Here is a 17,853-nt window from a genome sequence, read left to right as displayed (position 1 = left end):
CATTGCTCCTTTGGATAGGCCATTGCTCCTTTGGATAGGCCATTGCTCCTTTGGATAGGCCATTGCTCCTTTGGATAGGCCATTGCTCCTTTGGATAGGCCATTGCTCCTTTGGATAGGCCATTGCTCCTTTGGATAGGCCATTGCTCCTTTGGATAGGCCATTGCGCCTTTGGATAGGCCATTGCGCCTTTGGATAGGCCATTGCGCCTTTTCATATGGAATTATACTTATCCCATGCGGCTCCTCTTGCAGCCTACAAAAAAAACAGACAGCCATTAATTGTGTGCTGGGAAGCGAAAACTCGACAACCATTGTGTGTTGGGAAGCTGAAACTTGACAAAAACAGGTTTTCACCTGATTTAGGACTACTCTTCCTCAGTGTCCTCAACATCACTGAAAGGGCTCCTTCAAGAGCTTCCCGCTTGCTTTGTATAGAAGGATGCTGGCTGGGCGGCCTTTTTTAGTGCTACAAAAGACAAGCATATTATTGCAACAAAAATAGACATTGAGTAGAGTGCCAATGGCATGATTTTTTACCAACAATTATAAATACTAGGAGTTTTACATTTGAAAAAAAAATCATTATATTGTAGTAAGTTATGATAATTATAGTTAATATTTGAATTTTATACATTCTTAGAGTTTCACATTTGAAAAAATATATACTCATTATATTGTAGTAAATTATGATAATTATTCAGGATTATAATTCATATTTTAATTTCATCATTCATCAACTCCCCTCACATTGGACAGATGATCCAGGTTGGCGGCGTCCAAAACGGGAGAAAATAACCCGCGCAAATGTTTGTTGCGTAGCGGAACGAGAGCGGGCGGGCGCCATCTTTGAATGGATTTGGTCCGATTTGGACACGACGCAACATACGTTGCATTCACCAGTTTGCATGACACGGAAATGGCACACGCATCATATGAAATAATAAAAAATGGATTAGTTGACTAGAGTCAAACTAACATTTCCTATAGTCAAACAAACACGCGCTTATCGGCGGCGTCATCGACGAACCGTCTACAGACAGACGAATGAAAAAAATGCTGGCCAGCATTTAAAAAAAAAAACAAAAAAAACGCGAAAGACATTTAAAATACCACCAAAACGCGCAACGACGCGACGCAAAGTGGATTGGGGCGCGCCGTGTCGTGCCGAAACCTCTAGCACTCCCTAGACAGCGAAAATCCTGCAAGAAATAATAAATGGCATCGTAAGAAACTGCAAACATTTGCTCACGGGCTAAATGGCCTGCGGCCTACAATTTACCTCCAGGCCCACCGTCGCGGTGGACGTGACGTTGCCTGCCGAGTCACGAGAGTACGACAATCCTGCGACAAACAAAATAAATTTAAAAAAAAAAAGGCTTGTGAGAAAAAGCAACAAAGCGTGCCGTCGTGAGAAACGGCAGGAGACGACAAACATTCGCTAGCATGCTCGCTTACCTGAGAAACCGTCCGCCGCCGCCGCCACGCGCTCGGTGGCACCTGCATATGATAACTCCCCTTGAGCGAGCACACCTGTCTTCAATTTGCCGAAAGCCCTGACGTCACATCCGTCGATTCAAATCTTCTTCTCCTGATCGTCCAACGGCGCTCGGCACACTGACGCCACCAGGTGGTCGCCTGTCATGGTGACTACTGTGGAAAGGCTTGCTTCGGACTATCCGTTGGAACTTTGAACACCGAACATGTTTGGATGGAGGGTACCCTATCAATAGGACCAAATCTCCTTTGGTTTCCGAGCAGGCTCTGGTCGAGTGCTTAACGCCGTTGCCTTCAATCAAATGAAAATATTTGTATCGAGAGGTCATCCGAAAATCAATTGTTCTTGCAAAAATTCTGCGGCCGTTGCAGTGCTCCCGTGGACTCATTTTCAATTCAGTTGCTCAGAAACACCACACCGTTGCACAGAGACAATTCTTGAGTCATATCAAATCAATGATTTTCAAACGGGTCCAAACAGGTTTTTTTCCGTCATGGCTACAAAGATCTTTAGATCTTTTCGTTCACTCTCGTTCACTGAAAACATTCCTTTGAACCCATCGTTCACTCACGAGCCAACACGAGTAGCCTGAGGAGAAGCTGCTTGCGTGGCCTCGCACGCCAAGCAGAAATCAACTTGTTATGTTGTGTGTGTTCTTTTCTTTCTAGGAATCATCATGCCGAGAACCATCTGTGAAGTGACGGTACATAAATCAACACATTCCTGAAGTGCATAAGAATAACCCACTTTGAAACCTGAAATCTGATTTTGAGCCATAGTTTGAAACCTTAACCACTGCTTTGGCACGCTAACTTCAGTGTGAAACAAACGAATATAATCGTTATGAGAGATAGTAAAAATGTAGGGTAAGGCTCTTTTTAGTGAAAAAAAAGGACCAAGGCTGACCCTTGACCCCCCCAACCCCTACTTTTAACACGTTATCTTAACCATAGTTTAAAAGCTAAAATGTATTAAATCTTATATATTTAGATTTACATTGTAATGTGTAAAAACAAAACAAAATTGTGAACATATTGGACACGTTGCAATAATGGCACCAAGAGTTTCTTAAAAAGAAAAGGATTTTTATTTTGTAACGGAGCCCAAAACAGGTTTGAAGCAACACTGGTAAACCATCAAGTTAATCAACCAAAAATGGGAGCTCCCGCCGAAAACAATTCCAATAGTCGTACAAAGCCGGAGAAGAAAACAAGAATGGTGATGCTGAGGAAACTAGAAAAAAAAAATCATCATACACCATAACATGAAAGAACAAAATCAGCAGCTTGTTTAAAAAGGTGAAACATAATGTCACATGTGACACATCTAGTAGCCTTGATGAGCATTTTTTTTTCTCAGTCAAAAAAGATTTTAAAACAAAATAAATGTACACGTGCTATGGTTAGCAATGACATTCTGGCATTCTATTAGTTAGCTTATGAGCTAGCTAACACAGGATGTTGGAAATGATCCAATTTTGCTTTACTCGTTGACTGCCACTTGTACATCAACATTTCACACAGTAAGTCAACTTGTACGGGAAATGAGCTGAAAATTGAAATTGTGACAATTTTTCTCGTGGTGTACAAAAAGTTTGAAGTACTATATTGGTATTTTTCAGAAAATGATTTCCAAGGACGTAAGCTTGCATTGCTTTCTTTGATTGCTCCATCCAGTCTTGCATAATGTGCTGGCACACTCTTCCCATTGTGCAAGTAGACATCCTTGGAATTTATTTTTTCTTTTTTTTAAATACCCATAACTTTTTGTGAGTCTTTAAAAACGAACGTGGACGGCAGATGTGCTACGTCATTTCAGAAGATAACGCTAATAACGTTAGCATGGAAACGGTAGGCGAAATGAGCTACTCCACGCGGTCTACATATGTCTATTTCTGATACAGAAAATTACTTAAGTGAATGGTGAATGTTAATCTTAATTTGCCACTCTTGTCTCATGTGGGGGCACGTATATATTTCTATTTATATATATTTGTTGTATGAAAATAAATCTATACTGCGGTGTTCCGCATCAACTGCAATTGCGAGTGAAGCGGACTGGACCATTCTGAAAGTTCTGCCTGAGAACGGGAGCAGTTTGAAGCAACGCAGGATTAATAAAATATCTTTTCCCTCCGCCCGTTGATAAATTCATTCAAAATAAAGTCGGACTATTATTATCTTTTCTAAAAACAAAATCATACGTTGACGGTAGGTTGGCATTTGTACATTAAAAATACCGTTGTGGATATTTACACAAGCTTATATCACGGTTTGCAACAGAGTGTGAACAAACAATTGCATAGCAGATCAGAAACCAAAAAGAAAATCAAATCAGCTGGAACCTTTTTTTTTTTCCCCAATGGGATTTTTTTTTTTTTTTTTTGCTTTGGTGCGCTTGGTTCATAGTTTCATCACTTCCTCTGCCACCAAAAAGTCCATAGGACTCATCCAAAATGAACCAAAAAAAATAAAAAAAACTTTAAAAAGTGCCATTATGCTACATTGATCAGCTGATCCACGTCTGCTATTCAACAGGTCGTACGAGTGAGTACCTCAACACGCACGCACACGCAACACTCTTCTTTCGTGATTTCCCGAGTTTTGGTCACATGGACAGTGTCTCCAACACATGCATTCACACGCACACTCTCACCTCTACTCTCATACGTAGTACACACCAACACCAAAGACAAACAAGAAAAACACACATTACCCCTAACACACTCTCCCGTCGATACTGTCTTGCACACATGCTCAAACACACGCACACGAACAACAGAGGAGTCGAGTTCCATCGCGGCCGGTAAAGCGTTATAGAGTCCACAAGCACCGTTTAGGAAAAGGCCTCAAAAGTGTCCTTGGGCAGGGGGTCCAGGGTGGGGGATTGGGGGGTGAAGCTCCATCCCGCACACAAACGCTTCAACCAAGATCGCTCGGGTGTACATTCAGACTCGTCAGGCAGTCACTGAAAACGCTTCAAGTGTCCTTTTAGTCGTTTGGCCCGCCCCCCCCCCTGGCCAATGAGGCCTCGTCACCCCCCCCACCCGCCTCACCGCCTTTGCTGCGCGTAGACCGGGTAGGCAAGCGTCACATTCAGAGAGTCGTTGTGCTGCACCAGAGATGTGTGCTGGTAGTGGAGGACCAGTTCTTTCAGCGAGCCGTACAGGTTGTACGGCTCGGCAAAGCCGAAGCCCGACGGCGTCTTGTTGATGACGCAGTGCTTCACCTCGCCGTCCACGCTGCACCGGAAAGAATACGTTTGCCGTTAATGTCACGTCAACGGGAAAATAATTCAGCGCTTTCTGAGTAAGCGGGCAGGATACTCACACGACGCTGCAGGCGTAGCATCCCGCCTTGCTGCTCTCGCGCACCAGAAACGTTCCGTCTCGCTTGTCCTGGAGGAGCGCCTCGGCCTGCAGCCGGTTGATGTTGCCCAGTTTCCAGGAGCGCTCGTCGTGATGGGGGAGATCTTCGTCGTCATCCACCATTGAGTATTGACTGCCGGGACAGAAAGGATGCACGTTAGCATGTTAGCCATTAGCGTGAGATTTCTTGGCGCAAAGTTGACGCTTACTCTTCGGTGTTGTCGTTCTTGATTCCCAGCCAATCGTTGAGCTTCTTCTGCCGGACGCCCTTCTGGGTCAACCACCTGCAAGACCGCACTTGGATGTTAATCGCAATGTACACAAATCACGCGTCAGATTACAACAGTAGCGCTGTGACTTCTTCATGAGGCGGGTCCACTTACATGAGGTACTGGTCTCGGGTCTTGCGCAGCTGGATGAGGTCCGGCTTGATGCTGTTCATACGCTTGTCGATTTCCCGGTAGTCGGCCGCCTGCTTCTTCAGGTCCTCCTCCAGGCGGCTCTTGCTGTCCACAATCTCGCTAATCCTGGATTTGAGCTTCTCGTAGTTGCCCATGATCCTGAAAGCACAGGTTGCCCCCGTTTAGTTCTACGGTTAACAGCTCCTGGCCGAGCAGTGGACGCTAATGCTAACGTCTTGTTTACCTCTGGATCTCCTTGTCGTTGCCCTCCCTCCTGAACTTCTCGATGTACTCTTTGCTGTAGCGCTCTTGCGTTTGACACTGCTCCTCGAAGATCTTGATGGTTTCATTGAACGCCTCAATGGCGGTCCTCTTCATTTGGATTTCCTGGACGAAGACGAGGACGCGTTTAGCCCAACGCCTTCGGCTCCGTGGATGGAACAATGCCAAGAGGACGCGGCACTTACTTGCGACGTTCTGGTGTACTCCTCGTACAGACGGTCGTACTCCTTGTTCTTCTCCTGGTACTGCTGGTGGTACTCGCACAGCTTCCTGCCCACGGCTTCGATGTTGTCCTCTTTCACCACTTGATCCTGAGAGCCAAGCGCACGGCGTCAAGCTTGGAGAGGCGGGATCCCACCGGCGGCGGCGGAAGCACAGCGCTAACGTCACCAACCTGCTGGTGCTTGGAGACCGGATAGAGTAGCTTGACGTCCAGCTTGGGGTTGTACTGCGCCAGCGACTCGTTGCGGTAGTGGTTGATGAGCTCCACCACGGAGCTGAAGGTGAGCGGGTCCGAGAAGCCGTACTTGCCGTCGCGGTGGAATATCTTGATAAGCTTGTTGTTGCCGCCTTTCCTGTCAAATGAAAGAAAAGAATAAATAGAGCAAATCAATACTAGCCGCTAAACGCTAAATGGAAACGGCCAAGACAGGGGCGAGTGCTTACCTCAGCGTTAGCGTGTAGTCGCCGTGCATCTTGGTGGACGCGTCGCGAACCAAAAAGGTACCGTCCGCCGTGTCCCGTAGCTTCTCGTTGACCTCCTCGCGGGAGATGTCTCCCCAGTACCATTCGGCGTCCTGAAGCGCCATGCTGCTGTTCTGAACGTTGTTAGTGACGGGGGCGGACTTAGGCGGCTTTGGAGGAAGAGCTGGAGGAGACAAAGACACACAGCAGGTCAAGTCAAGTCTTTTTTTTTTTTTATGATAAAATCATTATTAGTTTCTTCGAAGTAATAATTTTAAAGAAAAAACAAACAGTATGCAAAAAATGCACGGGACACGGAGCAAACAAAGTTTATGAGCCAGTCATCCATGCAAATATTCAATTGATCTTAAGACATCCCTCCAGTCGCCGCCCCCGGCGGAAAGACGTCGATTCATGAGCGTCAATTCCATTGAGAAAAGCCGCCCATGAATCCACAAAGCCGTTCATGCTTTCATTGGCGGAACATTCCAGACCTGAGTCTCATTTTTGGAACGGGGCGTGCGTGCGGACGGGCGGGCGCGCGGCTTTTAGGCAACAGCTGGCGACAGCGATGGCGTGCGACCCGTCGGAACATTGCGAACGGCGGAAATAATCTTAAATCCGTGACGGTGCCCCTCGCTCGTTGACAGTTTAACGGGTGGTGCTAAAGGTGCCGCTCTATTTATAACCAGCCTTTGCGGCGGTGGTGGAGGGGGGGGTCTGGGCTTCCTGCCTCTGCACAGCCTGAACACCACTTTTACATTTACATGCCATTAAAAATCCAGTCCTTCCATTTTCTTGAACACTCCCATGTGGGACTGGTCGCCACTTTTTCATACTCTGCACTGCTAAAAATCCTGTCCATGTATTTTACACCAACTACACAACTCTTGACATCATCCAATGCAAGAGTTTCCAACACAGAACCTTTTGCCACACACGCTATCTTATAAAATCACCACAGGGAGGAAAAAAAAAAAAAAAATCCATTAAAGAGAACCTGCTCGGTAACGCGTTACATCACTCACCGCAGCCAATCAGGCGGGAGCTGTGTCACCGGGCGCTCCGGCATCCTTCATTTCCCAGCGGCATGAAGTCATCCCAAAAGCTTTTCCCTGTGTTCCCTTCTCGCTTTGATTTCCAACCAAAAACACTCAAGAGGATCATTAAATGACTCCTAAAATGTTCCGGGCGTCTTGCGGTGACGAGACCTCGCGTGCGTCTGACATCTCTCGTCCTCTGGCTGCCTCACACTCTTCCTCCCTCGCCATCCTCTCCCTCCCTCCTGTCCTGGTTCTCTCTCTCTCCCTCGCTCGCTCATTCGCTCTGGTCCCCGCAGCCCACCCGGCCCCTCCCCTTCCCTTCCCTCCCGGCTGTGGCCAGCACACAAAGCCAAGCTGGCTGTGCTGCGGCAACGCACGTCCACACAACCCCCCCACCTCCAAAATACGCTGGTAATCCCGCAGCGTGACACGGATAACCGCCTCCATTTCCTGAGCGCTGCTAAAATAGATGGCGCTTCTTGGAAAGGTGGAACAGCTCAAGTGGAATGCCGTCAGGTCGTCAAAGTGCAGCGACTCGAATAAGCGTCTGAAAATGCGACCCGGTGGAGGCCGCAATTTCAAATTGAAACGTTTGAATTTGTCCATCTGTCCAGTAATCAATGAATCTGATAGAACAAAAATTTGAGTCGTAAGAATAACAAGAATGAACTATGGCGATCTTCAGGTTGCCGGTGAGAAGCTGGAACAGTGAGGATTTGGACCGATCAAATTTGATTATAAAATATAGTTAGGGACTCATTTGAGAATGTAATTCTCACTCTTACTTTGGCTCAGGCTGCAAAGTTTCGCTAATTGTTTGTAATTGCTGCCCGCGGCCACCAGTTGCTGTCAGGAGACTTACGTTGCAAGTTGTGCATGCTTCTCTTGTCGGCGTCTTGCCTTTCCAACGGCAACCCAAAAAATTGCATTAAATCCAAACGGGGTTCACGTAGCGTTCCATGTGCTCTGCTAGAATCCGGATAATCGGTGGCACGCAAGGACAGGTGCGGCGTGCCGAACGTTGCCACACTAATAATTAGCCTCCGCCGCCGCGCCGAGAGCTGCACTCTCGCTCGCTCGCTCTCTCTCTCTCGCAGTCCCCGCCCTCTCCCTATCTCTCTCGTGTGTTTGGAGAAGAGGAGGTAACTTATGATTAACTTGCAAACTTTCAAATATTTGCTGAGCTGGACACTCAGGGAGGGTGGGGGTGGCGGCTGGGGCTGAACAAGAGGCGCTCTGTGGCAGCTCCGCTTTCCAGCCAACCAAATCTAAGTGGACCTTTTGTCGCAAGCTTAAAATAGACGAGCGGTCGTCGGGAGGAGGCGTGCACGCACGCACACACACACACCTTTCACTTAAAAATGTGTGTGTGTCGAACACTTCCTGAGCCGACTGGCGCTGCTTTAAAGCAAAGCTCCCCACCACCTTTCCCGAGACTTTTATCTAATTTAAGCACTCTTGTTTACAATACACGACCAATGTAATCACGAAAATCAATGAGTTATTGCAATTTTATTCTGCTAAATATCAAAATCACCCGCCCCTCCGACGCAAAAAAAGAAATAAAAAAATAAAGATTTGAATGCAAAAAATTGAGGGCTACTTTTCAACTGGGTGAAAAGTATAATTATAGCCCTCATTTTGGAATTCCAAAGCCGCCCACGTCTCCCGCGCTCGCTTCTTCATGAAGTAACATGCCTATAAATAAAGCAAGCAAGCAAACAAACGCCAGTGAAAATGGGGAAAGTTCACTGCGTGACATCGCCGAGTGGCGCAAAAGCGCCATTGTGCCATGCGCCGCCGACAACGGACAGCAAAGCAGCAAAGAGCCAGCCTTAAAAACCAGCGTGACATCGGAACGGCAATTAACACGCACACGTGTGTGCAAAGCGCTTGGAAATCCCCGTGTGCAGACTTTGTTCGTAACTCGGACGAGATGCTATCAAGACATTTTTTTTTTTTTGAAGCTCTTAACGATCCATATCTAGGCCTACTTTTCACACAGCCTGTGCGAGAGATGTGGCTGTAAGTAAAAAAAAAAAAGTGCATTTGAGCACAAGACACATATTAACAACGTGCCACAGAAAACTAATTCGGAACCATTTGTCAAATTTGTGAGCTAAGCTTCTAGTAGGTAGTTGAACGGGTTAAAGTTCAACTTTGCACGATAAGAAGGGAAAAAGTACCTGGAGCCGCCTGACTTTCAGTACTTTCGCTGGCAATGAGAAGCTCGATGATCCTGACGTGGACGTCCAGGCTGGGCTCGCAGCTGAAGAAAAAGAAAAGGACAAAGAAGACGTCAGCAGGCGTGTCGGCTGCCGCCGTGCTTGTTCCTGCTTAGCAACAGTTAGCTGCAGCCTAGGGAAGGCATTTCTTCGACTGCTTTGAGACCTTTCTGGGCACCAGAAGGACAACTAAGAGAATGATTGCGTGTGACTTTTTCCACTCCACTTTTGTGAATGACCAATGAAGCAAAAGTGCATTTCTGCGACGACGTCCCAAACCTGGTGCTCTGCTGCCTGAAGAAAACCGGGCTGAAGATCTCGCCCAGCGCTCGGGCGTTTAACAGGTTCTTGGCGGCGTTCTGGCAGACGCGAGCCAAGTGGCGCAGCACGCACTGGAGGGCCAGCCAGTACTGGGGGGGCAGGGCGGGGCTGTTGGCGGCGCGACGCAGCTGTTGGCCGCACTCGTCTGCATTGGACACCTCTGTCCCGACGAAAAAAACAAACAACAACGTGTGAGAACATAGCAACCGGACTTGAGGAATGGAACAAAATGAGCGCGCGTATGAAGTTTTTTTTGCAAGCCGCAGAGGGGACACGCTTGACAGAGAGTGAAAGCTACACTAGAGGCTGATTGGCTGCCTGCCTGCCTGCCTGCGAGCGACTTGTTTTAGTCGCCTTCGACCGCACATATCCTGTTTCGGGCCATGTGACAGCCTGTCGAGCAACGCCGTTGATTTTGCACAAGCACAAGACGGGCCGCCATCGCAATCGTTCGCAATGAGTCGACGAGAATTTCTTGCAACCTGCCATTTGTAAAATTGTCTCTTCACTGGCTCAACGTTCGACGCATTTTACAAAATAAACGCAAACAACTCATTGGAAGCGGCCTACACAATGGCAAACAGACTATTGAGGAAAGCGTGCAGCAGATAGGAAGTGATTCTCAACAGCGCCCGAGTGTTTATGTGCGGCGGAGAGAAGTTTAAACAGTTTGGAAAGGTGTCTGGAAATTCAAGCGTACTCGGGCGGTCTGGCGGTTTGCGCTCAGAGTACTCCGTGTTCAGCGCAGTTGTACATGACGTCAGCGAAGAAAAGAAACACATGTTCACCTTTGGCGGTGTGCACCAGCTGCGCGTAGACGGCGGTGGGGACGATGGGCTGAGGGAGGTCCTGAAGGTACCGGCGCAGGCCGTCGCACAGGGCGGGAAGCTCCATCTGCTCCAGGTCACCAGAGGACGGATCTGCAAACATGGCACAAACCGCAATGTTTTTTTTTCTCAAAAACAGGTGCCTGAAGCGGACCTGCCAATTTCCCAGCTAGTACTGGAAGCGAGACGCTAGCTGGGGCTAAAGGCGCAGTGGAGAACAGGTTTTGGGATTTTAAAATCTGACAATGATTTAAGGCACAAATTGTTGCTGATGTAAATGTTTATATATGCTAATGGATGCTAATTACCATTAAGCATTTTGCAATTTGTTTAATTTTGCATCGTGTCAAATCTACTTACCAGACTCCAAATATTGCCTGACTTCATTACCGCCCCCTGCAGTAAAAGTCCGGTACAATGTGGAGTTCTCGAGACCTATAAAAAAAAATTAAAAAATTGGAGGCTTTGTTTATTGAGGCATGTATTATCCCGCAGGTTGTTTAGATAACAATAATGAGGACATAATGAGCGCTGTCAAATCAAACACACCTTTTTTCTCGATGGCGTCGAGCAGACGGGCCAGGTGTGGCGGCGCCGTCTCGGGGAGCGAAAACTGCTCTGTCAGGTCCAGCAGCCACAAGCCTTTCAAAAGAAAACCCCAAAAAAAAGTGAAGATTTCAGAAGAAATAGTTAAGCGGCAAAAAGCCAACGGGAGAGAAACGTGCTTTGCGGTTACGGTTCGAGTTGACTTCAGGCCTATCTGACGGCGGACAGCCACAGCGGTTTCCGAAATTCCGTTTTACAGATATGCGGCACGAAAGGCGCTGCTGCGCATTTGATGCTGTTGCTTTCATGCACGGCATAGAAACAAAAACTTTAGCGGGCAAAGCTCAAGTGAGGACAACGCCGCAAGCCTCTCGGAATGTTAGGAATGAAACTGTTATGAGTCCATTTATCTTCAACAACAGGAATTATTCGCTTGAAGGCAAAAATGTAATTCTTTACGACTTCAAAAGAATTGAGTGTACAATCGTTGGGCGTACTTTGGGTTAGCTGGCTGGCAGCGCTGTGCCTTTTAGCCAACTATTAAATAAAGCAGCATGTTGCTCGACAGCTGCCGTGCTAAAATATGCAGCAATAGGAAAAAAAAAAGAGCAGAGTTGTGGTTGGAAGCCATGCACAGGAAGCGCCGCGCTCGGCTTACAAACTGGCAGGAAGTTGAAAAAGTCGCGGCCGGCCAAAAAAGTTGAGTATTTACAAGGGCGTGAGGCGCTGAATAAATACGTTTGCCGTGATGAGAGGTAAGCCAGATTGGCAATTTTTTTTTTTTTTCTTTTTCCTTAAGCGCTTTAGTGCCGGCCGGCCGGCCAGGTGTGGACATGAAAGCGCAGCGCTGAAAGGCTCCACTGTCTCCGCTTTCAAAAAAGGCCAACAGACTATGAATGGAAGTCTTTCTTGAAAAGCATATTTTGCTTTCAAAATTCTTTTTTTTTTTCTTCTTCCCCGTCCTACTTTTTAAACCTGGCCAATTAAACGCAAGCTTCGCGAGCCGCGCCGCACGTGTTCAAAGAATGAAGCGCTTCATCCGAAGCCACTTCCTCTTTGGCCGCCATCTTGAAAACGCTCGGTGACCGCACTCAAATACTTAAAAAGTGCATGTCGGACAAGTGCGAAGCGGGGTCTCAGAAGCGGTGAACTCTGAGACGGAATATTTCCCGAAATAGCGGCCCAGACATGATGTGCTGCCACGGGGCACCTTGACTCGATATCCAAAACGGATGACGGCTTTTTCTCAGAAATTAATTCACAAGTGATATTTGAAGCCCCCCCTTCCCAATTGCAGCCATAAAAATGACTGACTGCAATATCTGGGCTCGCCTTACTGGAGATAACGTTTCGGACAAAGTCGAGACGTTGCCGTGCTGTGCCCGCCGACGCTGCCCGGATTGCCTTTCTTCTCGGTACCGCGGATGGGCGGGAACATTTGGCACGACTGAAAAGTCCAGTGCATGTGTGTAAAAAAAATAAATAAATACATAATGTGTTCTCTCATCACAATGCCACCACGGGTTTGGACAGGCCGCGCAAACGGGGCTTTCCGTCCCAGACAGATGGCAAGGTCAACATGTCTGCAGATAATTGCGGACCTTGACGAAACTTAAGCACCCATAATGGAGGCCGTCTCTATGCAAAGAGGCGCCCCCGGACGGGTCCGAGCAGGCCCGCGTGGTTGACTGAGTGAGCCCGAAGGCAGCTGCCGCCGCCGCTAAACGCCACGTCTGAACCGGGCGAACTGCAGACCGTGTGGGCAAGACTGGGCCGGACGCTAAAGATAGTGCGCGCCGAGGTAAATATAGAGAAGCTGCTCAAGTGACGGCCATTTTCACATTCTAATGTTTCTTCTCGTCTGGGGAGGCCAGGCGGCGACAAGCGGCAAAGCTCATGTGGTGGCCGCAGGTTTAGAGATATTTTGCCCGACGCGCGAGCAAGTTTGGGACGCGGCGCGCCGGAGCGCATTCCACATCCTGGTGAGACGCCGGGCCAGCGGAGACAGCAGCTCGCCCTGCAGGCCCAAGCGTGCGCTGCGCTGTGAGTGAACGAGCGAGCGAGCAGGAGTCGACCAATGAGAGGACTGTTGCCGGACGGCGCCGCTCTCTGCTCCCGTCGAGGTCTGCTCAGGTCACAAACATTTTATAGAGAACCTTCAGTATTTCACGGTCCTGTCAGAGTGACTGGAGTGAGCGCTGCCAAAGTGTGCCCTGTGGTTATGTTATTCAAAGTATTTATTCGCAAACAAAATGCAGAGAAACGCCCCCCCCAACACACACACACCCACCCCCTTGAGCTCTTGCAAACGGCGTGTCATGCGCTGGCCTGAACAAACAAACCATTTTCATGTCTTCTCCGGGGCCTGGGCTCGACTTAACCCTTTTGAAGGCGCGCATAAAAGCGACGTTGATCAAATGGGCGCCGTGGACGGACGGCGCGGCTCGAGAGCTCCGCCGGGTTTTTTTTTTTTTTTTTGGTGAGGTTTTAGGGCGTCGCCGCACTGTGAGCGTTACCAGATGTGCCCGGCCAACGCTGCGCGGAGGAGACAGGATGTCGATGGAAACTTAACCATTTGAGCATTGAGCGAGGTCCATCCGTGTACTAGTGTGCGTTTTGTCTTCAAGGTTGCTGGTGTGCTGATTCCGTCATTCCACAACGGCACTGAAACGTCAGAGTTTAAAGTGGCTATCAAGGCCGTGGCGTAAAAGCTTCCCATTTGCCGTCCAGCGACCCGACAGCCAGTGATGGATGTCGGCGGAGCGGTTAAGTGAGGTCACGCCCCTCCCCGAACGTGTTCCGCACGCTAAAAAGCCGTCGCACCTCGGCGCCTAATCCCGCTCTCAGACGCCGCCAAAGAAGCTTTGCTGGTCCAGCCTCTCCGCGCCATCCGCTAATGAGGCGGGCGGATCCGACATCTTTGTTCAGATATGGCGGCGAGGCTCTTTGCCGTTGGTGCGCCGCACTTTGACCGCGCGGTCAACAAGGCGCTCGACGGGGACACTTTGAGCAATGTTTGTCTACTCTGAATTCGCTTTTGCGCCGAAGAGTATCAGGTTGCTCCCGAGAAAATAAATCAGTAACTCTCAGATGACTGCGTACGGGCCCAGTTCACCAAAAAGATATTTTTCTGCTTTATGGAAGTTCCCTTGGACAGCACGCCAGGCTTGTTTTGGGGAAACGCCAAGGTGATGCGGCCTATGTGTATTTTGCAAAATATTCCCTGGCGCACTGAACCATATCACTTGGAGGAAGTGCGTTTTCAAGCAAAACTATAATTTTCCCTGTCAAAAATTCAGTCACCAAGGAAATCATGAAAACATTTGTTGTTGTTGAGGAAATCTAAGAAACAAAAGCAAAGGTTCTCGGCAGAGGCAATCAGGTGAGACGTTTGCGGTGGCTGCTAAATTGTTACAAGAATGCTTCAAAGTCGCTAAGCGTACTGTTTGCCACCAAAGAAGAACCTTCCGGCAGCTCGCCACATCACACGTAGAGAGCCGCGTTATGCAAACTCGGCGCATCCGGCGGATTTAGTAATCTGGGCTAAATCCTTCCCCGGCCAGTTTCAAAGCTTCACGATTCAAACCAGAAACGCGAGAGATGTGCCGAGTGGCGGATCACGATGCGGGCTCCCTCGCTGGTTGGCAAAACCTCAACAACCCCCCCCCCCCCCCTCTACGAGATGCAGCCCGCGGCACTTTATCTCAAACATGCATTGACGTGTTTTGCAGCGATAAGTTACAGTAAAACGGCTGCATTCCACCAAGCGACACAAACACACAACGGCGCAATCCGGGCTCCAAATCGGGCATCAACAATTCCGCCCTTCAAAAGCGTACAGTTGGTAAAGTACAAGGCAAAACAGTAAGTTCGGTGAGCGACATTTTCACTTGGGGGTGTGCTCACTTTTTCTTCGGCGTTGTCCCACGAAAAGAGATCGGACAATATTTACACAAATGTCAGGTTGTGCGCTCACTTTTTGGGAGAAAAAGCAAACTTTGAGCACTTGAGAAAACATCGCACATTTCTCCCCTCGGCTCCAAAAACCGATTTCGCAAGCGTCACGTCGGCGTGGCCCCACGGAGAAGACATGAGCGGGCCTCCTTCATTGTTTGCCAAGCGGGCGAGCGGGGCCCGGGAAAAGGGAACGACACTTTCATGTTTTTGGGAGCTGAGGAATGAGGCGGAATGCTTTCTCGGCATCTTCACATCTGCTGCACTCATGTACGCTCCCGTGGCCCCCTTTTCCCAGCCTCAGTCATCCTCCTCCCCCTGGCAGTCCAACTGCAGGAGTTATCCAAACATGCAAACTGTAGAGGAGGATGGGGGGTGCTGGGCGATAAATCAAAACGCCCCCCCAAAACAAAAAACCCCATCGTCAAAGCCCCCCCGGAGCTGGAAGGGTCTTCCCGAGCCTGTCGCTCAGGGCCCTCGCTCCACTTGTGCGCTTGCTTATCCTCTGCACACACATTAGCCTTTTAGCTGAGCGCCCCCCCCCCAACCAGATAGACGAGGACAGTGAGACTTTTCTTCTCTCGGTGCTACGTTTGCCACAACGTCACTCATGCGCGCTGCGGGTACTAAACGCCGCCCCGCCCGGACACTGCTCCTGCTGCTGCCCGTAAAACCGCAGCAAAAAAATGTCGTCATCATCGGCCGCAAACGGCTGCAGGAAGCCGAGGCCACACTCGGCTCGTTCTGATCAAGAATGTCACTTGGAGCCCCTCGCAGTCTCAATACGCGGAATTACTTTTCGCCGACTTAGCACGAGATGCTAACTAGCACAAAACGTCACAAGTAACAACCGAACGCTGGGACTCACCTTGTTCCGAGTCGGAATCGGCTTCGGTCCTGAACCCGGCAGGGGCGACGGGCAGCGGGCGCAGAGGGCGGGGCTTGGGCGTGGGCGGCGAGATGCGCTTCTTGCCGATGTACTCGACGTACGTGCCGGGGAAATCGCCCTTCTCCTGCGTGGTCTCGTTGAAGCCGGGCAGCCAGCCGATCTCGTCGGGCCTCTGCTCCAGGCCGTCCGTGTAGGCCAGAGATGCTAAGCCCACCAGCGCACCTTTGCTCACCAGAAGCACGTCCCCCACGTGAAGGTCAATGTCCTCCTCGCGCTCCTTCTTGTAGTCGTACAGCGCTCGATACTGGTAGCCTTCCGTGCTCATGTTGTCCAAAAGATGTGTCACGTTTCCAAAGGGGAAAATAAAAGAAAAACTCAAACTGCGATTCTGTTTGGGAGAGACCGGACACGTCTAGCTGGTCTTCATTCTTTCGCACTTGTCGTCTCGGTTGGGTGATTTGCGGCTGTTTCTGAGTGTCGCCTCCTCGCAGTGCGCACCCATCAGGGAAGAAGAAGGCCTCGCGGAGATGCTGCAGGGATGATGCTATGTCGAGCTGCGGGATGACACGCTGCTTTTAATACGACTTGCGTAATGTACATGAAGCACGTACAAGGCAAACTATGTATTAAATGCAAATGGAATTGATTATATGTGCCGGCATTGGATTTATTACAATAGTGATACTTTGAGATATGAGTGATAGGCTATGTTCCCGATGGGGCCGCGAACCAGTGGTTTGAGACCACTGACTTACACTACCTGTACTTCAGAAGACTTTGAGAAGATTTCAAAAAGACACTCACAATTTTCTAATATTAAAAATTGTGTGAATGAGAGTATGTGGGGTCCACTGTAGTCTGTCCCATAAAAAGCGCTCTGTGTGCATCTCTTGTACATAATAGTATCCATTTAGCAGCATAGCGGCTAACACATCCTTGCTTTCTCGCTCCCCTGACAGCTCGATATATTGCACCGTCAAAGTTATATAACTTCCGCGGGGGCGAACAGGGGGCGAATACTACGACGTCGGCCGAAAGTCGTGCGGCGTTAAAGACCAGGTGGGGCACTTTGGACTTTTTTTCCCGTCGCGGTTTATGAGGGGTTAAAAGTGAAAATTAGAGAGTGGCTGACGAAATGCTAACAGTTAGCAAGTCGGGGGTGGGTGGGGGTGGGTGGGGGTGAGCCCCCCTGTAAAGAATTACAAATTGACTTACTTAAATGATCTTAAGTTCACAATTGAAGGGAAAAGTTGACGTAAAAGTCGCAAGTAAATTCAAATATCCTCGCATTTTCCTAGCATTTTAAAATCGCGTCGAGTGCGGTCGATATACATTAAGCGTTAAGCATTTTGCGCATGCGTAGTAGCGTACACCACCTACCTACCGAGCCAGCATGAATGCCCCTCGCTCCAAGTCGTTCTTTTCCGTCCCGTTTCCTCTTTAACTCCACGAAGTGCTTCAATATCGTACTTAACCCGCGCGGAGGGCGTCAGAAAATGAACTCCCCCTTCTCGAGTTGACGTGCTTCACGAATAGTACGAGCAGCAGCTGCACGTCGACGTAGCGGTGCTGGCTGGTTCGGAGTCCGGGACAATCGTTGCCCTGTGCAGCCAAACTGGAAGGGAGGGGACGAGAGGAACGAACGAGAGTGGGCGAGCCGGAAACGAAGGCGCTGATTGGTTCTTTTCTTCTTTCAGTCACACTCCCGACCAATCGGCGCAGCGGCGCCGCCCTTTTGTTCTCTGTCCTGGACGCGTGCAACCCGAGCTGCTCGTGGAAGTTACGTAACGACGATAAAGTCCTGCTGCGTTTACGACG

General features: G+C 49.1%; 1 protein-coding gene and 1 long non-coding RNA gene across 4 annotated transcripts; both read right to left on the bottom strand.

The window, feature by feature from the left end:
• Positions 1-33: 33 nt before the first annotated feature.
• Positions 34-1,937, bottom strand: LOC148389373 (uncharacterized). Its single transcript, XR_015861722.1, has 4 exons — positions 1,457-1,937; positions 1,281-1,342; positions 356-1,200; positions 34-254 (listed from the first exon to the last, which is right to left on the bottom strand). It is a non-coding gene; the product is annotated as an uncharacterized LOC148389373 (long non-coding RNA).
• Positions 1,938-2,560: 623 nt separating this feature from the next.
• On the bottom strand, positions 2,561-17,650 carry pik3r1 (phosphoinositide-3-kinase, regulatory subunit 1 (alpha)). 3 transcript variants are annotated; one of them, XM_088391905.1, is made up of 15 exons: positions 17,416-17,650; positions 16,015-16,589; positions 11,196-11,288; positions 11,007-11,081; positions 10,608-10,739; positions 9,778-9,979; positions 9,460-9,542; positions 6,213-6,414; positions 5,941-6,121; positions 5,732-5,857; positions 5,509-5,651; positions 5,247-5,423; positions 5,073-5,147; positions 4,826-4,996; positions 2,561-4,737 (listed from the first exon to the last, which is right to left on the bottom strand). In XM_088391905.1, the coding sequence occupies exons 2-15, from the start codon at positions 16,358-16,360 to the stop codon at positions 4,548-4,550; spliced, it is 2,196 nt and encodes a 731-aa protein (XP_088248031.1). In that variant the 5' UTR covers positions 16,361-16,589; positions 17,416-17,650; the 3' UTR covers positions 2,561-4,547. The 3 variants fall into 3 exon arrangements, with proteins under 3 accessions (XP_088248031.1, XP_088248032.1, XP_088248033.1); XM_088391906.1 differs by having other exon boundaries at positions 17,420-17,650; XM_088391907.1 differs by lacking the exons at positions 9,460-9,542; positions 9,778-9,979; positions 10,608-10,739; ... (2 more) ...; positions 16,015-16,589; positions 17,416-17,650 and adding an exon at positions 8,136-8,319.
• Between the last annotated feature and the right edge of the window lie 203 nt (positions 17,651-17,853).

This window comes from Syngnathus floridae, chromosome 12 (assembly GCF_059516105.1).
Source record: "Syngnathus floridae isolate MCC-2025c chromosome 12, RoL_Sflo_1.0, whole genome shotgun sequence".
Taxonomy (NCBI): Eukaryota; Metazoa; Chordata; class Actinopteri; order Syngnathiformes; family Syngnathidae; genus Syngnathus; species Syngnathus floridae.
This window is presented reverse-complemented; position numbering and strand designations above follow the sequence as displayed.